Source organism: Serinus canaria, chromosome 3 (assembly GCF_022539315.1).
Source record: "Serinus canaria isolate serCan28SL12 chromosome 3, serCan2020, whole genome shotgun sequence".
Classification (NCBI taxonomy): domain Eukaryota; kingdom Metazoa; phylum Chordata; class Aves; order Passeriformes; family Fringillidae; genus Serinus; species Serinus canaria.
Window position 1 is genome coordinate 67,168,182 of NC_066316.1, and position 14,667 is coordinate 67,182,848.

Sequence of the window (14,667 nt, forward strand, 5' to 3'; positions counted from 1 at the left end):
AGCAGTGACAGATAGGACTTGACTTCTGGTCCTACTCCCACTTGTATCAGGAATGTCAAAAAGTGTTTCAAAGCTGGATGATGCACTGCTTGCCCCAGCCCACTTGCTAAAGAGCAAGTCCCTCCTTGGCACACACTGCTGCTGGGCACTGCCAGAAAAAGGTGGTGTGAACTCACAGGCACCCTAGCTAGCAACTGAGTAAACCAGCTTCCCAAACTGAAATTTAGGAATAATCATTTTTCTCCTGGACTTCAGCAGTAAGGCAACAGGGTGGTAACTGATGCCATGCAGGTTTTGTTAAGGCACAAATGTCAAAAAGAGCAGCTGAACAAATTACATTTTACCAAAACCAAAGCAAATAGATGCAAAAGGTTCTTTTGGCATTGCCAGAGAAGAGGAACTTAATTTCTTACTAATACTTACAGGAAATAGTTATGGCTGCAGAATGAAACAAAGACAACTTTGCAGTTTTTTTATGGGAGAGGAAATATCTTTTTTTAATAAAAAAGGGTAATTTATTGATACAATCTAGGAAAGGACATTTACTCCAAGCCTCTTAACTTTTTCAGGCCATAAAGTGCAGAGATGGAGCAGAACATTTCCAGTCAGTGGCCTCTGCTCCTTTCACATCCTACCCACAATTCAAAAGAGGTTAAATGCCTCAATACTATAAGATGTACTGAGTGGCAAAGGGAAGAGTGAAGATAGCACATTTATTTTCAACTCTAAAAGTTTCTTTTTGCTTTAAACAGCTTCTCCAAATAAGAAGTTATGGCTAATAAAAGTGAGTCATAGAAGAGTTCAGTCTAAGAGGGACCTTAAAAGTCATCTGGTTCCAACACCCTGCCATAGGCAGGGACACCTTCCACTACACCAGGTTGCTCAGAGCCCAGTCCAGCCTGGCCTTGAACACTTCCAGGGATGGGGCATCCACAGCTTCTCTGGGCAACTTGTTCTGGTGCCTCATAAAAAGCAGCACTTGTAAAATGTATCTGTGGGGATGTGAGGAAATGTCCTCTACATTCCTGGCAAGTGAACTGAACAGTTTATTTTGGAAAAGAAGGGGGGAAATGGCCTTGTCCTGATGAGAGGGCAGACATGGCAGGGCTGGTGGGGATAGCACGCTGTTGTTGGTAGATGTGGGCAGCAGTGAGCAAAAGGCTGGTCTGACCCTAGCCCTGCTCAGGGGCCTCTGGGAACCTGGTGGCCACATTAGACAGATGATCATTTGGAAAATACCTGACTACAGAAAAACAAAAAACTAAAATTTTAGACAATTGTAGCAAGACTTCTGGCATGACTGACTAGCAGCTTTACCCATCACTGCCTGATCCAACTCCCATGGGAATGGGGAATGATTCAACCAAATCATAATCATAAATGACACTCTGCACTCAGTGTTGCACTCACAGTTCTTCAGGGAGTGCACAGAACTCCCGGCCACACTTTAATTCTTTACATCTGGGTCACCCAAATGATAAAATCTGCACCAAAGATTCTGGCAGTGTTGCAAAGACACAGAAAGAGCCTTTGTCATTGAGAAAAGCAGTGTTTGAGGCAGCCAAGTGGTTTATATTAAGATGCTTAAAATTTTATGTGTTTCTCTTGTGAGGATTCAGGACTGGAACATGAACAAAGCAATGTTGAGAAAATTACTCTCTTTATCAAAAAAAAAAAAAAAAAAAAAAAAAAAAAAAAAAAAAAAAAAAAAAAACAGAAAATATAGGAACAGATTAAAACTCAAAGCTTTTATCAGATCTCCCACATTTTCAGGGTTCAGACATGGCAGAACCTGAATTTGACTGTGTTCAGATTTTAGAAGACAAGTGACCTCTATTTAGGTTCCCAGCCAGAATCTGGGAAAATTAATCTGAACTGCCCGAAGTGCTCACCCTCCCTGCTTACCAACAGCAGACAGAAAAAACATCATCTTAAACAGGACTTTGGATGGGAAACAAGGACAACATGATGATAAAACAGAATGAACTACAATAAATATTTCTTACCTAAATTATTGCAGCAACTATTCAATCCTCCAGTTCCTTCAGCCAGCAATTGTTACACCAGCCAGTTATTCCCCTCCTGTCAAGAATTCTTCATTTCCAATTTTGGGGTATGATCTCTGAGCTCCAGGCTTCTGCACCATGGGCATTAGTGCTCCATGCCCACCCCCATACTAGTTCTCCTTGTGTCAAGGGTTGTTTGGCAAAAGCTCCCCTTGCTTGTAGGATTAAACACATTCCTGATATCAGCAGAAACATCTTTAACTGAGACTATTTCCTTTGCAAATAGCCAAATCTGTTACTACCTCTTTGCTTAGGGCCACTGATCCATCCAGGAGCGTTAATTGCTGGTGTGTCTATACTCTGAAAAAACACGATAATATTGACATGTCTCTCATTTTAAGATGCAGAAATTTCTAGACTGAAATGCTTCCCAAACATAACAAGACATGATAAGAAATTTGGATCTATTTCAGGCCTTCACTGGGGTGCCTTGTACCCGCCTCCCTCTCTCCCTCTGCAGACCGAGAGGAATCCTCCATGGTGACCACTTTCAGCCTTTTACCCTCATCCAACAGGATAACACCAAACAGATCTGAAAACAGAGTCTGGTTCAGGGACTCTTCTGTTTTGCAAAAACCAGAAGCCACCCCAATACCTCACCACAGAAGTATTTCTATAAACCTTTCCTGGTCAGTACTTTTTAAGTACATTTATAATAAAAATAAGGTCTGAACTTCCTCTGAGTTTCAGCATCCTGAAATGCGGCCTCTTACCCCAGTTTCCTATATAACACAATTTAGTTAGTGAGATACAGAGCTGAAACAGAGACCAAAATAAACACTGTAGAGCTGCATTGCTGCCAAAAAAATTCTGTCACAGATTTTAAAACAATAGGGAGAAAATCATTTCACTGTTAAAGAAACCCAGAAAAAATAAATTAATGCAGACTGGTATGCTTGAGATACCAGGGGTGTTCCAGAAGGGGAAAATATATTACAGTACAGATTGAGATTAGAGCACAAAATAGCCTCTGTAGGAGTAAAGCTCCTAATTAGCTCTCTGTCCATTAGAAGCTGCAGACCATGATCAATTCCTGGTAACACAAATAAGGTCAGAGACAAAAAGGTGTCACAGATAGGAATGTCATTGTTTGTCATTGCCGGTGTTGCTCTTCCTTTCAGGTGCGCCCCTGGTTACTATGGGAACCCTTTGCTAATTGGAAGCACTTGTAAAAAATGCGACTGCAATGGCAACTCAGACCCAAATCTGATTTTTGAAGACTGTGATGAAGTGACCGGCCAGTGCCGCAACTGCCTGCACCACACCAGCGGCTTCAACTGCGAACGATGCGCTCCGGGCTACTACGGAGACGCCAGACTGGCTAAAAACTGCACAGGTACTGTCTGCAGTCTGGCACAGCAGAGCTGAGCAGCACAGCACCATCTGTGGGTGACCTCCCCGAAATCAGAGATGCCTGAACCAATTGTCAGATACCTGGGCCTCTGGGAGGCAGGTGATGGGATAATTTGGATGCCTATTCAGTTGAATCATCCCAGGCACCAGAGAAATATCTCTTTCCATCTCCCATGACCAAGTCTCAGACCCCAGACTCCAACATCTCTAGTGCCTGATCAGGTTTAATGGAGGCCCTGTTGTGTTTTCCTGAATCTTGTTTTAAATAAGGTTCTTTAAGAGTTCTTTAGTCAAAGTCCTCACCTTTGCGCTTGTCCACACCCTGACCACTCAGGCTGAGGGCGCTTAAAAACTTGAAAGTATTTTTTATGGAAACAGTATAATCCTTCCTGTCCTGACCCAATACCCACTCATTTTCTGTTATTTTCCACACTGGTAATGCATTCTGCATTTCCTACAAGTCTGTGTAATCTTGCTGGTTGCTGTATTTTCACCCAAGAGGTACTTTCAGGGTCTGGTAAAGTGTACCCAGAATACCTCAGCAAAATATACGTGCACAGAGGGGTCACAAAGTTTTGTCTCTAATATTGCCCTAATTTACATGGAGTTCAATCCAAACAGGGCTTTGACCTTATACCTTTTATCCTTGCTTTGGCTCTGGAAGTGAAGTTTACATCCTCTTTCAAAGCACTTAAGAACAGCCACTGCTAAAGGCAAAATGCAGGTGCTCAGAGCAAGGACCTTGGGGCTCCTCCCAAATTCTTTGGCAGGGGTCCCTCAAGGACCAGAACACAAAGGAGGGAGACAAAGTATTCCTACCTCAGCCTGTCTTGAAGGTAAGACAGTTGAAGCACACACTCAGCTTGAACTTGAGGAGTGCTCCAGGGCCTCCAGGTGCACAGCTACAGGCCTCAGGGACTCAGCAATGTCTTGATCCTTCTTGCAACTGTGTACTTGTTTTTTACTTCCTTATTATAAAGTGTTTTGGGACACACAGGATGGAGGCTGTGAGGATGCTGTGCAATCACATGCCCTTTGTGCTGCTATCTTCACTTGTAGGGGACCACAAATGATGCCATGATGGTCCTATCTGGTTCTATATTCCAGTGACAGCTGGAATTTGAGTGTGCATCTCCAGGATGTAACTCACATCACAAAGTCACATGGTTGAATTCCATTTATGCTGAAGAGATGGTGCTCATGCCCAGTGATCCCAAAAGCCAAAGCCATGTATCCCAACCAGCTAAAAAGACATTAGCTGTGAGGAACAGCATGCCCCAAAACTCACCTCCTGCCTGGATTTAGGTAGCCAAGATGTTAATGAAATATAGCATGTCTGTGATTTTGAGGTGGCAAAAATAATTCTTGTTCAGAAACTTTACTGCCTAATTCACTTCACCTGAGATGACTTAACTGCCGTTGTCCAAGAAGGAATGATAGGATCCAGTCGGTGGGTCCTGAATTCCATGAGGCAGGAGGAACACACCCAGCACTTCACCTCTGCAAACCACAGCAATCGTGCCCTGCCCATGGCCAAAAGCACCTAAGAGTAACTTTGTCAGAAGTCTGGGAGTTTCAGGGCATTCCAAATGTTTGAGCAGGTTATGCAATAAGTGATTTTGGAAAGCATCTCTGAAAGTGAAGTTTCGAAACTCGAATCAAACTTTCATCACCTCCGTAGAGTTTTTCTGTTTGCACCCTTAAGGAGGTACACAGGAGTTCTCTATACAGGCTGTTCACACAGACTTCCAATCAGTGTGGTAATTCTCTTCATTAGCAGATTTCCCTGCAGTGTTTCATCTTTGCTAAAAATAAAAAGTGCTTGGGCACTTGAGTACATTGTGAGAGGTACAGCTTTTCTCTTTTCAGAAGTGAATTTAATCTTGAAGTTCCCTCTAGCAAATCCTGATTTTGCAGTGTTATGTTTCAGAGAATTACACTCTTCTCGTTTCATCTTCATTTCTGCTGAGCACCACAATGTGCTGTACTTGACAGTACTGTGCAGATTGCAGTGCATCAATACAACCATGATATTCAAACTATTTGTGTAGTTCACAGGGAAAGCTTATCCTTTGTTTGGTTTTGTGGGACAATTAGGAACTATTGCTTAGAATTTATTCTGAAATAAGTGAAATACCTTCTTTAAACTAAAAATAGAGAAATAAAATTATTGTAAGAATCAAGCCAGTCTGCATATTTCCATAGAGCATCTCAAAGGGTATATAAAACAAAAAAAAGGCAAGACCACTAAATTAACAAACAGCTATATCAATATAAAATCTTTGTTTTCCCTTTTGAGTGGAAGACTAAACCAGGGTAAACTTAAAACTACCATTCATAGTGTGAATGGTATGAATGGTAGTTTTAAGCTGCTTTTAATTTTTTTTTAACCACATATCCTTTAGCCATAGTTCAAAGATCTCCACAAATGGCCCTCAGATATAAAGGTAAGTTTAGAAGGTTTCCCCACCAGCAAACTATGGTATCATTGGAAGTCTTAATTCCCTACTAAAAATGTGGTACCTCTTAAACCAGTAGTTGAAAAATGGTCCAGACTACTTTTGGAATTAATTTGTTATAAGATTTTGAGTAGCAGACTCCCAGGTATCCATTTAAATAAGAAGACACAATTTTATTTTCTTGAACACCAATCTCATTGAAATTTTATCCTTTAAAGTTTTTGCTACCTGGCGATAGACCAGTCCCCATATTATAGGTAAAGAGAAATCTCTACTTTCAACTTTTCTTTATACTTTTCTTTGACTTCTTAAAAAACAGAAATAACAAATTCAAAGTAATCATAGATCCAAAAGCTGGGAGGCACAGATTGTGATAAGGTCAAAATGCTGACAGCATCAGAGAATTCAAAACCAATTTCTGTTTTTACATTAGTACAAAAACTCTACTAAAAACAGTACAAAAACACTAACAGTATTTTACTAACACTGGTCCACTTACACAAAATTATTCTGACATTAGTGCAGGATGTTTTCTTTGAAGTTGTTTTATGTATTTTCTCTTGATAAATCCTTGAACGTGCAATGGGAAATGTAAATACAAGGGCAATCCATACATAACAATTAATGGGCTGCAATAAAAAGGCAGTAAAATATTCCGTTATATGAGGTTCTGCTGAAACCATGAATCACAAGACCAAAATAAATTCCAGATAGATTGCTGCTGTTCTTACGTTCTGCTTGAGTTTTTGTTACTGTATTGAAGTGTTCCAAGAACATTTTAATCTTTAAAATAATATATTTTAAAAGGCTGATTAAACCTTGAAAGAGGTTTAGAGATGTTAGATTAAAAATTGGGCTTTTTAAAAAACCACTCGAGCTGGCAATAAAAATGTTGCTTTCTCAAGTTTGAAAAAATATAAAACATCATTTATTCATCATTGTAAGTGGTAGGAGATATTTACTTGTTGATATGTTCAAGCTGTCAGCGTAACTGGAGTCGACTATCAATCCCTGATAGCTGCAAAGCCTTTTTAGTGACAGCCTGACAGAGTGCTGATAAATTCCACAGGGCTGTGGAGAGATTTGTAACTAATAATTAACTTTAGTTGCCCGGCTTTTCTTAATACATCTCCTAAATGTCACCCTCTCTAGACATTGATGTACAATGGGCCTTCTGGGCAACTCTGGCCTCGCTGACTCATGACCAAGCTTTGAACAAGTAATTTCAGCAGAGGTGTTCTCACACTTCTCTGGAAACAGAGGTGTTTCCACTTCATATTTTATTTGTTCAAATTTCACCAGCGCAAGAAACACCTTTTCAAAGTACTGAAAGGAAAATCAGTCCAAGAAGTTCTTGATATTGGTTTGAATACCAACTCACAATCCTAAGTATAATAATTTCACTAGTCTTGGGAGGGGGGTTTGTACATTTTGAAGATTCTTCTTTCAAAAGTCCTTTCTTTTTCCCCAGCATGTAACTGTGGAGGCAGAATGTGTGACAGCCAGACTGGAGAATGCCTCGCAGACAGTCCTGAAGTTCCTACTGACACAGACTGCCCGACCATCAGTAAGAACATTGTCATAAAAACACCAAGAATTAATGTTTAGAAGCTTACAAATAGTAACTTAAGAGCTTGGTACTCCAGTGAGCTCAGGATTTTGACAGTGGTCTCACAGGGCACTTTAGTGTGTGAATATACACAATGTCCTGCTGATTGAGTACTTCAGCATGTTCTCACACACTTGTCTGAGGACAGGCATATTTCCAACTCTGTGATGCAGACTGTACATTCAGGTCCAAACTGCAGAGCAGTCGGGAAGTTATGACCAAAGCCATTTCCATAGACCTTGAGACACACTGCCTGAAAAATAATATTCTGGCCCTAAAAGCTGTCCTCACAAATTTACCTGTGACATCTTGCATATAATTTATGGTTTTCTAGTTGTGGTTTAACTCAATCACCAACACAGCCACTCACTCACTCCAGCAGGAACAGGGAAAGAATCAGAAGGGTAAAAGCCAGAAAACTTGTGCACTCACAAGCCACACACACTTTTGCAACACTGCTTCCCATGGGCAGGCAGGCATTCAGCCATCTCCAGGAGAGCAAGACCCCACCATCCATAATATTTACTTGGGAAGACAAATGCCATCACTCCAAATGCCCAACCCCCCCACACACACACCCTTCCTCCTTCTTCTCCCCACTGTATTTACTGAGCATGATGTCACATGGTCTGGAATATCCCTTTGGTCAGCTGGGGTCACCTATCCTGGCTGTGTCTCCTCCCAGTTTCCAGCACATCCCTAGTCTCATCACCAGCTTGGCAGGACAAAACACAGAAAGGGTCTTGGCAGGGTGTAAAGCCTGCTCAGCAACAACGAAAACATCTCTACATTATCAGCCCTGTGTTGAGCACAAATCCAAAACATGGTCCCATACTAGCCACTGAAATTAACTGTGCAGAAAATTACCCCAGTCTAAGCCAGTACATCTAATATACATTGCTGCTGCTGACAACTGGGCATATATCCATCAGTCAGTTCCTTGCCCACTATCTCCCACACCCTAATGAGAGGAAGCCTGGGGAGTTTCCCGGAGTACTATGCTGTAGCTATTGGTAACCACATGTATTTTTTTAAACCTTAGTGTATTTATACCTGTATAATGCAGAGTGTGTAGCACGTATGGGTTCCTGAACCAACTCCCAAGAGGGGTCATGTGCCTGAAGAACAATCAGAAGGAAAACATTCAGGACCTGCTAAAATATCGAGCAAAAGTGTCTGTAGAAATCTGTGTTTCACATTCACCTAAGCCTCTTGCATTCAGTGTTGGCACCAGTGTCACTATAAACAAGGTGGCACTGCTATCATTCATCAGGAAAAAAGATATAGTTCTTCAAAAGCACTTTCCAAGCACGTTATAACTGTCGTTTTAGAAGCTGTCCTTGTAACCAAGTAGGTGGCCAAGAGCCCATGTGCCGGACATCCTTATTTCTCATACCACTAAATTTTTAATATCAAGTTTGAGGTTCTGACAAAATGCAGTTGGTTTTGTTTGACCTTCATCTGTCGTCCTTCAGTCCACAAACATGTAGCGCCTAGGGAATAGCCAGGAAATACCTCTCCCTCGCTCCCAACTGATTGCAGAATCCCTGTGTCAGCCTCTTTGAGCAGTCCCATCTGGTGCTGCTCAGCTAGAAATGTCATAACTGTACTGTGGAAATAACCTTGGAAGTGGGAGGATGAAAGTGAAAGAAAAGGGGTATCCACCAGCAAGCTTCAGTGACAAAGAGAGTGAACATCATAGGTCAGGAGCACTATTGCATGAATTTAAGACACTTGCTGTAGCTGACACAAACACTAAAGAAAAATTATGCTGTCTTATTTTCTTATCAGGCTGCGATAAATGCATTTGGGATTTGACAGATGATATCCGGTTGTCAGTGCTGACTATCGACGAAAGCAAATCCACTTTACTGAGCATTTCTACAGGTGTTGCAGCTCAAAGGCGTTTGAATGACCTGAACCTCACTACCACTCATCTCCAGGTACAAACATTTGAGGATATTTTGGTTTTTTCATGTAGTTTGAATCTTTGAATTTCCACTCCATTCCTGTAAATTTCAATCCCTGCCCTCACTAGAGAAGGAGTTTGGTTTTAGATGCACTGACTTTTTTTTCCCACACACAGGAGGCAATGTCCAAAAAGAAGAATCATGCTACGCTTTGGACCATGCAGGTTGATGATGCTGCAGATGAGATGAATGATCTCGTCAGAGAAGCAGAAACACTTGATGAACAGGTTTGTTTACAGCCTTCTGCCAAAGCTCTGAGGGTTTGCACTTTGTCATATTCACCTGCTGGCATAAGAGACGAGTACAGAACAGTCCCACTTGGAAGGGACCTAAAATGATCATCTGGTCCAACTGTCTGAGGAATACAGGACCTACCAAAAGTCAAAGCATCCTATTAAGGGCCTTTTTCAAATGCCTCTTAGATCCTGACAGACATCAACCATCTCTCTAGGAAACCTGTTCCAGTTCCTCTTCATAAAAAAATATTTAACATCTACTCTGACACTTTAGGTTCACCAAACAAGAGTGGATGTGGCCTGACAGCTGGAAGAACCTACTATTTCTATTCCTATTTTGTAACTTTCTGCTTTAAATATGAATTAAAAGCATAAATTAATTATCAAATCTTCTTCACAGAAATGGAAGGAGGTAAAAAGCGTGTTAAGTGTGGTTGGAGGTTTGTCACCAGTCACAAAAATCTTCCCCTCACAATCTGAGTTCCCACCTACCCCCTACACAACATGTTTGATCTGGGATAGACATGTTGCCTTTCTCATTCACATTTTAATTTCTAATTAAGTGAAGTAACCAACACTAAACTAATGCACATTGATTTTGGGAGCGTTTTTACTATATCTATTTTACATGTGTGCTCTCTTAAAATTAAATTAGTCCTGATTGGACATTTCAAAATATACTTCAAAATGGCCAGTTTAAAAGATTTTTAATGTACCCACTGAGATGGGAGCTTGACCAGCGCTCAAGATATTTTTAATACAATTATAATCATAAATGTTGCATCCACATCCAGCTGCCAGGCTGTAAAATTCAGGTTATCAGCTCTCATCTCCCACAACACTTTTATCGCATCCTAGAAGAATACTGATATGATATATGTTAAGAGAAGAAATAGGGTTCAAAATTGCTTATCCTCTATTTAAAAAGGATAATATTAAACATCTTTCTGTTGCTGCAGTATACATATATTAGTAAAATACATCACTCTATGTTATTATCAAAGATAGCCACAGCTGCCATACAACTAGATTATATTTCATGCTTATTGCAAAGTGCCAGACCTTATATTCACTTTACCAATTCCTTCACAAGACAAATTTAAATTATACCTTAAACTAAAATTCAAATGCAGGAGCAGGTAGGGGGCAAAAAAGCAACACAAAGGAAAGTGGAAAAGAAAATTTAGGTTTGTGTGTTTTTAATCAACACTTACTTAGAAGAAAGGGCACATAAGATTTATATGGGCTATGCCTATGTTCAAGAGAGTTTGATTAAACCAACTCACACTCAGCTCCATGCCTGTGAATATCTGTCTGAGCTCACATGCCTCAGTGTCCCTCTCTGTAGCTGGTGGGCAGACTGATTAAGGCATTTGGTTTTCTATGAATATTTAGTGAGTTTGGATAATAACATTTCATTTGCAGTATTACAGCAAATAACATTTCAGTACTATCTAAGGATTTCTTTCCTCATTCCTCAGTTTTACTGTCCCTGAGCAAATAAATTCAGCGTTTCCTCTGGTCTTTTCTCCCTGGTTACTTCTAATGCTAGTTCCACATCAATACTTGTGGTTGCTTGTAAGGCAGGGAAATAATGACCCCAGACTCTGACAGTGGAAGACCACAATAGTAACTCTGAATATATTGAGCTCTTTGCTATTTCAGGGTACATTTATGGAAAATGGGTGCTAGGGCTTGACTGGGTTTTGCAGAGACGCCCAGCATTTTCTGTTCCGAGCATTTTATGTGCATGTCCCTACATCTGGGGGAAGGGTTGCTGCAGATTCTGATCTAAACCACAAAGGCAGGGTGAATGGACCAACTGTAGGCAAATCCTTCTGCTAAATACAACTCCTGTAACTACCTGTAACTCCCAAAGTCTGCATGGGATGAGTTTTTGAGTAAAACGGCACATAGCCTGAATATGAGGAAGATGGGAACTAGGAACGTTTCTACTAACCCTTATACTTGTTTTATCAGTCTTGTAACCCTTACAATTTGTTTTATCATTATTCCCATCCCTATTAGTGGTGCTGCCCACCCTGGCCCTGCCTTCAAATGCCACCTGGGGCCTCCACAAACCCTAAGTAAGGGAATACAATGCAGAGTGCAGCCCCCACCAGAATGCAGTATGGGACTGTGTCTGTGCTCTTCAGAGTATTTTCAATGCTTGGGCTTTTTCTTTTCTTTAACAAGTTGCAGAGCTGGAGACCTCACTTGAGGGAGACACAGGTCTAAAAAGAGTTGGGAGCTTGATACCTTTTTCCTCATTCTATTTGCTTCCTCAGGAAATGCCATACCCAGCAACAAAATGAGCCAGCCCCACTGAATGCCTCAGGAGACTTGGTAGATAAAGTTTTACAACTGTACATAATTTATGAAAATTTTATTGCAGCAAATGATGGATAAATATGAGACAGGATTTAATCTCTCACTCTGCAATTCTGAAAACACTGACAAGACATATCTCCACTTTGAACACCTTTAAATACTATTTTATATGATAAAAGGACTTCCACATGCTCACCAGGAGAAAGAAAAATGTGTGTTTATACTGCTTATCCTCACATCTGAAAAGAAATCTAATGTTTACCTCTCATGGTTTATTCATAGGGAAATGAAGCATCCAGCAAAGGCCGCCTGGTACAGAAGGAAACCACGGAGATCAACAACCGTGCTTCCCAGCTTGTGCAGCAGCTCAATGATATAAGAGATAACATTGAAGGTAAATAGATTCATTCCTGCTTCATCTCGGTGTCAAGAATGTATTAATGAAACCTTCATGTATTAATGGATCATCAAGAACTTTTACTGTCCTATATATCAAAGGAAAATCCTCTGATATATAGGACAATATGTAATTTATGGCAACAGTGAACACCCTCACAAGCACAACTGCACTCAAAAAAGATTTCCTAGTCAGAGGTAATCATCTTCATCTGGAATATCTATGACATACCATTATCATCCTGAAATATAAAAATGAGATTTAACCAACTGCAGCCTCTTCTTCAGTACCTGCAGAAAGCAATGAAATCAATGTACTCAAAACCATCCTGTACGCCTGAGACATGAAAGTCTCCATCCTGCTGCAGAACAGATTTCCCCCAGTCTTCAGCAAAGCCAACAGTAGGCAAAAGCTGTATGTGGCACCAGAACAGAAATACTGACTGGTAGCTGAGGTTAAATAGCCTTTTTCCAATTGAAAATATTTGATTAATAGACCTGTAGTTCTATCTTGGCAGTTATTGCAAGCCATCTGGCAGCTTGTGTAAGGAAGGGTGGTTACATACCAACTGTAATCCTTGCTTATCCTTACCTCCACGGGTGTTCCATTACTTTCTCTCAGGAAACATATCATTAATATGTCCCATCACAAAAAAGAGCCAGGCTAAGACCATATAGTATGTTTTATTTGTACTGTCTTTTTACACCTCTGATGCCAAAAAAGCATTGACTATCTGGCCATCTATCACATTTTATTTCTACAATTTGTGAGTCAAAGTGTCAGCATGAGCCTCGCTGTGTGTCACTATCAATCATGATTGATGTCTGTGGATCATCCTTTTGTATCATGAATTGCTTTGGAGCAGGACAGGAACCACATAAGGCAGATATGCATCTAATTTGGCACACAAATTGCACAATCATGTTAAGCTGTTATAGAAGAAAAAACATCCATGGCAGTGAATAGAATGAAAACAGTTGGAAATAAGTAGGTGAAAATTATTTCCACCATGCTCAAAACTGTTCTTCTGCAGTTGCATCACCTATGTGCACACACACATGTACCAGCATAAGGAAAAAGAAATCCATGGTCTTCATCAGTTTCTGCTCAGTATGAGCATTTAAAGCTTCACTAATGAGCTCAGGGCCCAGCAAGAGCAGGCATACAGACACTCTGCCAAAGAATCTGTGGTGCCACAATTACACACCTATTTTTTATAAAAATCTTCCGTAAGAATAATGCTGGTTTTGCCAACTTTGTTTACCCACAAAGGTAGTGATAAGCACTAGCCAAAGGCACACACATCACAGGACATAGAAGAGGAGGTGATTGTTATTCAAGGCCAGGGAGTGAGAAGTGAGTAAACTTTGTAATGATTACTCTGGGAATGGGTAAACTCAATTTCAGTTGCAGGGATACAACAATGTTTTTTGGATTGAGACCAAAACCTTGAAATAGCATCTATCTCCAAACCAGCTAGGCAGCAGCAGGCCAGAAGCCATATGTTACCTCCTTAGGGCACCTCAAACTTCTGCAGATGGAAAATGAGGTTACTTCAGTCTCCTTAGCATTGTTATTATTTTATAAACAGCAGCACTTAAAAGCCGTGGTCCTAGATGAAAGCTCCAGCCTGTTACGTGCCACAGAATCCAAAATAATATTAATATCCCAGTCTATAAGAAATGTCAAGCCAAATAATGCACACAACTCACGTCTGCTTAATCCCATCTTCTTCTGTTGAGACGTCCACATGTGACAGAAAGAGTGAATTATTTACAGGTTTAATGTTAAGTTTGGATAAAACATAATAATTACCTACTGTGGAGTTGAAGACAATTAAAACTTTGTTTTGCCATCAGTATCATCACAATTCACAAAAGTAAAAGTAGTCCACAGTATTTATTTCTCTGTAGCCATACTGAATCGACCATCTGTTCCCTTTTCCCCCTAGAAATCAGCAGCAAGTCAAAATACTATGCAATTCAACAAGAGCTGAGCCCTGAAGAAATTGCCCAGAAGCGGAGCATGGCTGAGGAGATGCTGAAGGAGATCAAACGCCGAAAGCCTTTCACTAATCAGAGGCAACTTGCAAATGAGGAAGAAAATGCAGCAGAGGAGTGTGAGTTTTAAGTCAATTTTCCTTTCAGCCATGTGCTGATGCCCAGCTGGCAGGTGTTGGGCAGCTCTGGGTGTACTGCTGAGCCCTGTGGAGGACCAGCAGGCACTTGGCAAGCACCAGCTCATGG

The 14,667-nt window shown here is 40.7% G+C and overlaps 1 protein-coding gene across 1 annotated transcript in view; it reads left to right on the plus strand.

Moving 5' to 3' along the window:
- The window catches only part of LAMA4 (laminin subunit alpha 4), a 98,545-nt gene that overhangs the window by 37,807 nt on the left and 46,071 nt on the right, over window positions 1–14,667 (plus strand). Inside the window, exons 5-10 of the mRNA XM_009092869.4 lie at window positions 3,188–3,402; window positions 7,350–7,445; window positions 9,279–9,430; window positions 9,574–9,684; window positions 12,307–12,418; window positions 14,373–14,540. Of these exons, the coding sequence (XP_009091117.2) occupies window positions 3,188–3,402; window positions 7,350–7,445; window positions 9,279–9,430; window positions 9,574–9,684; window positions 12,307–12,418; window positions 14,373–14,540 (854 nt within the window). The remainder of the gene's footprint in view (window positions 1–3,187; window positions 3,403–7,349; window positions 7,446–9,278; window positions 9,431–9,573; window positions 9,685–12,306; window positions 12,419–14,372; window positions 14,541–14,667) is intronic.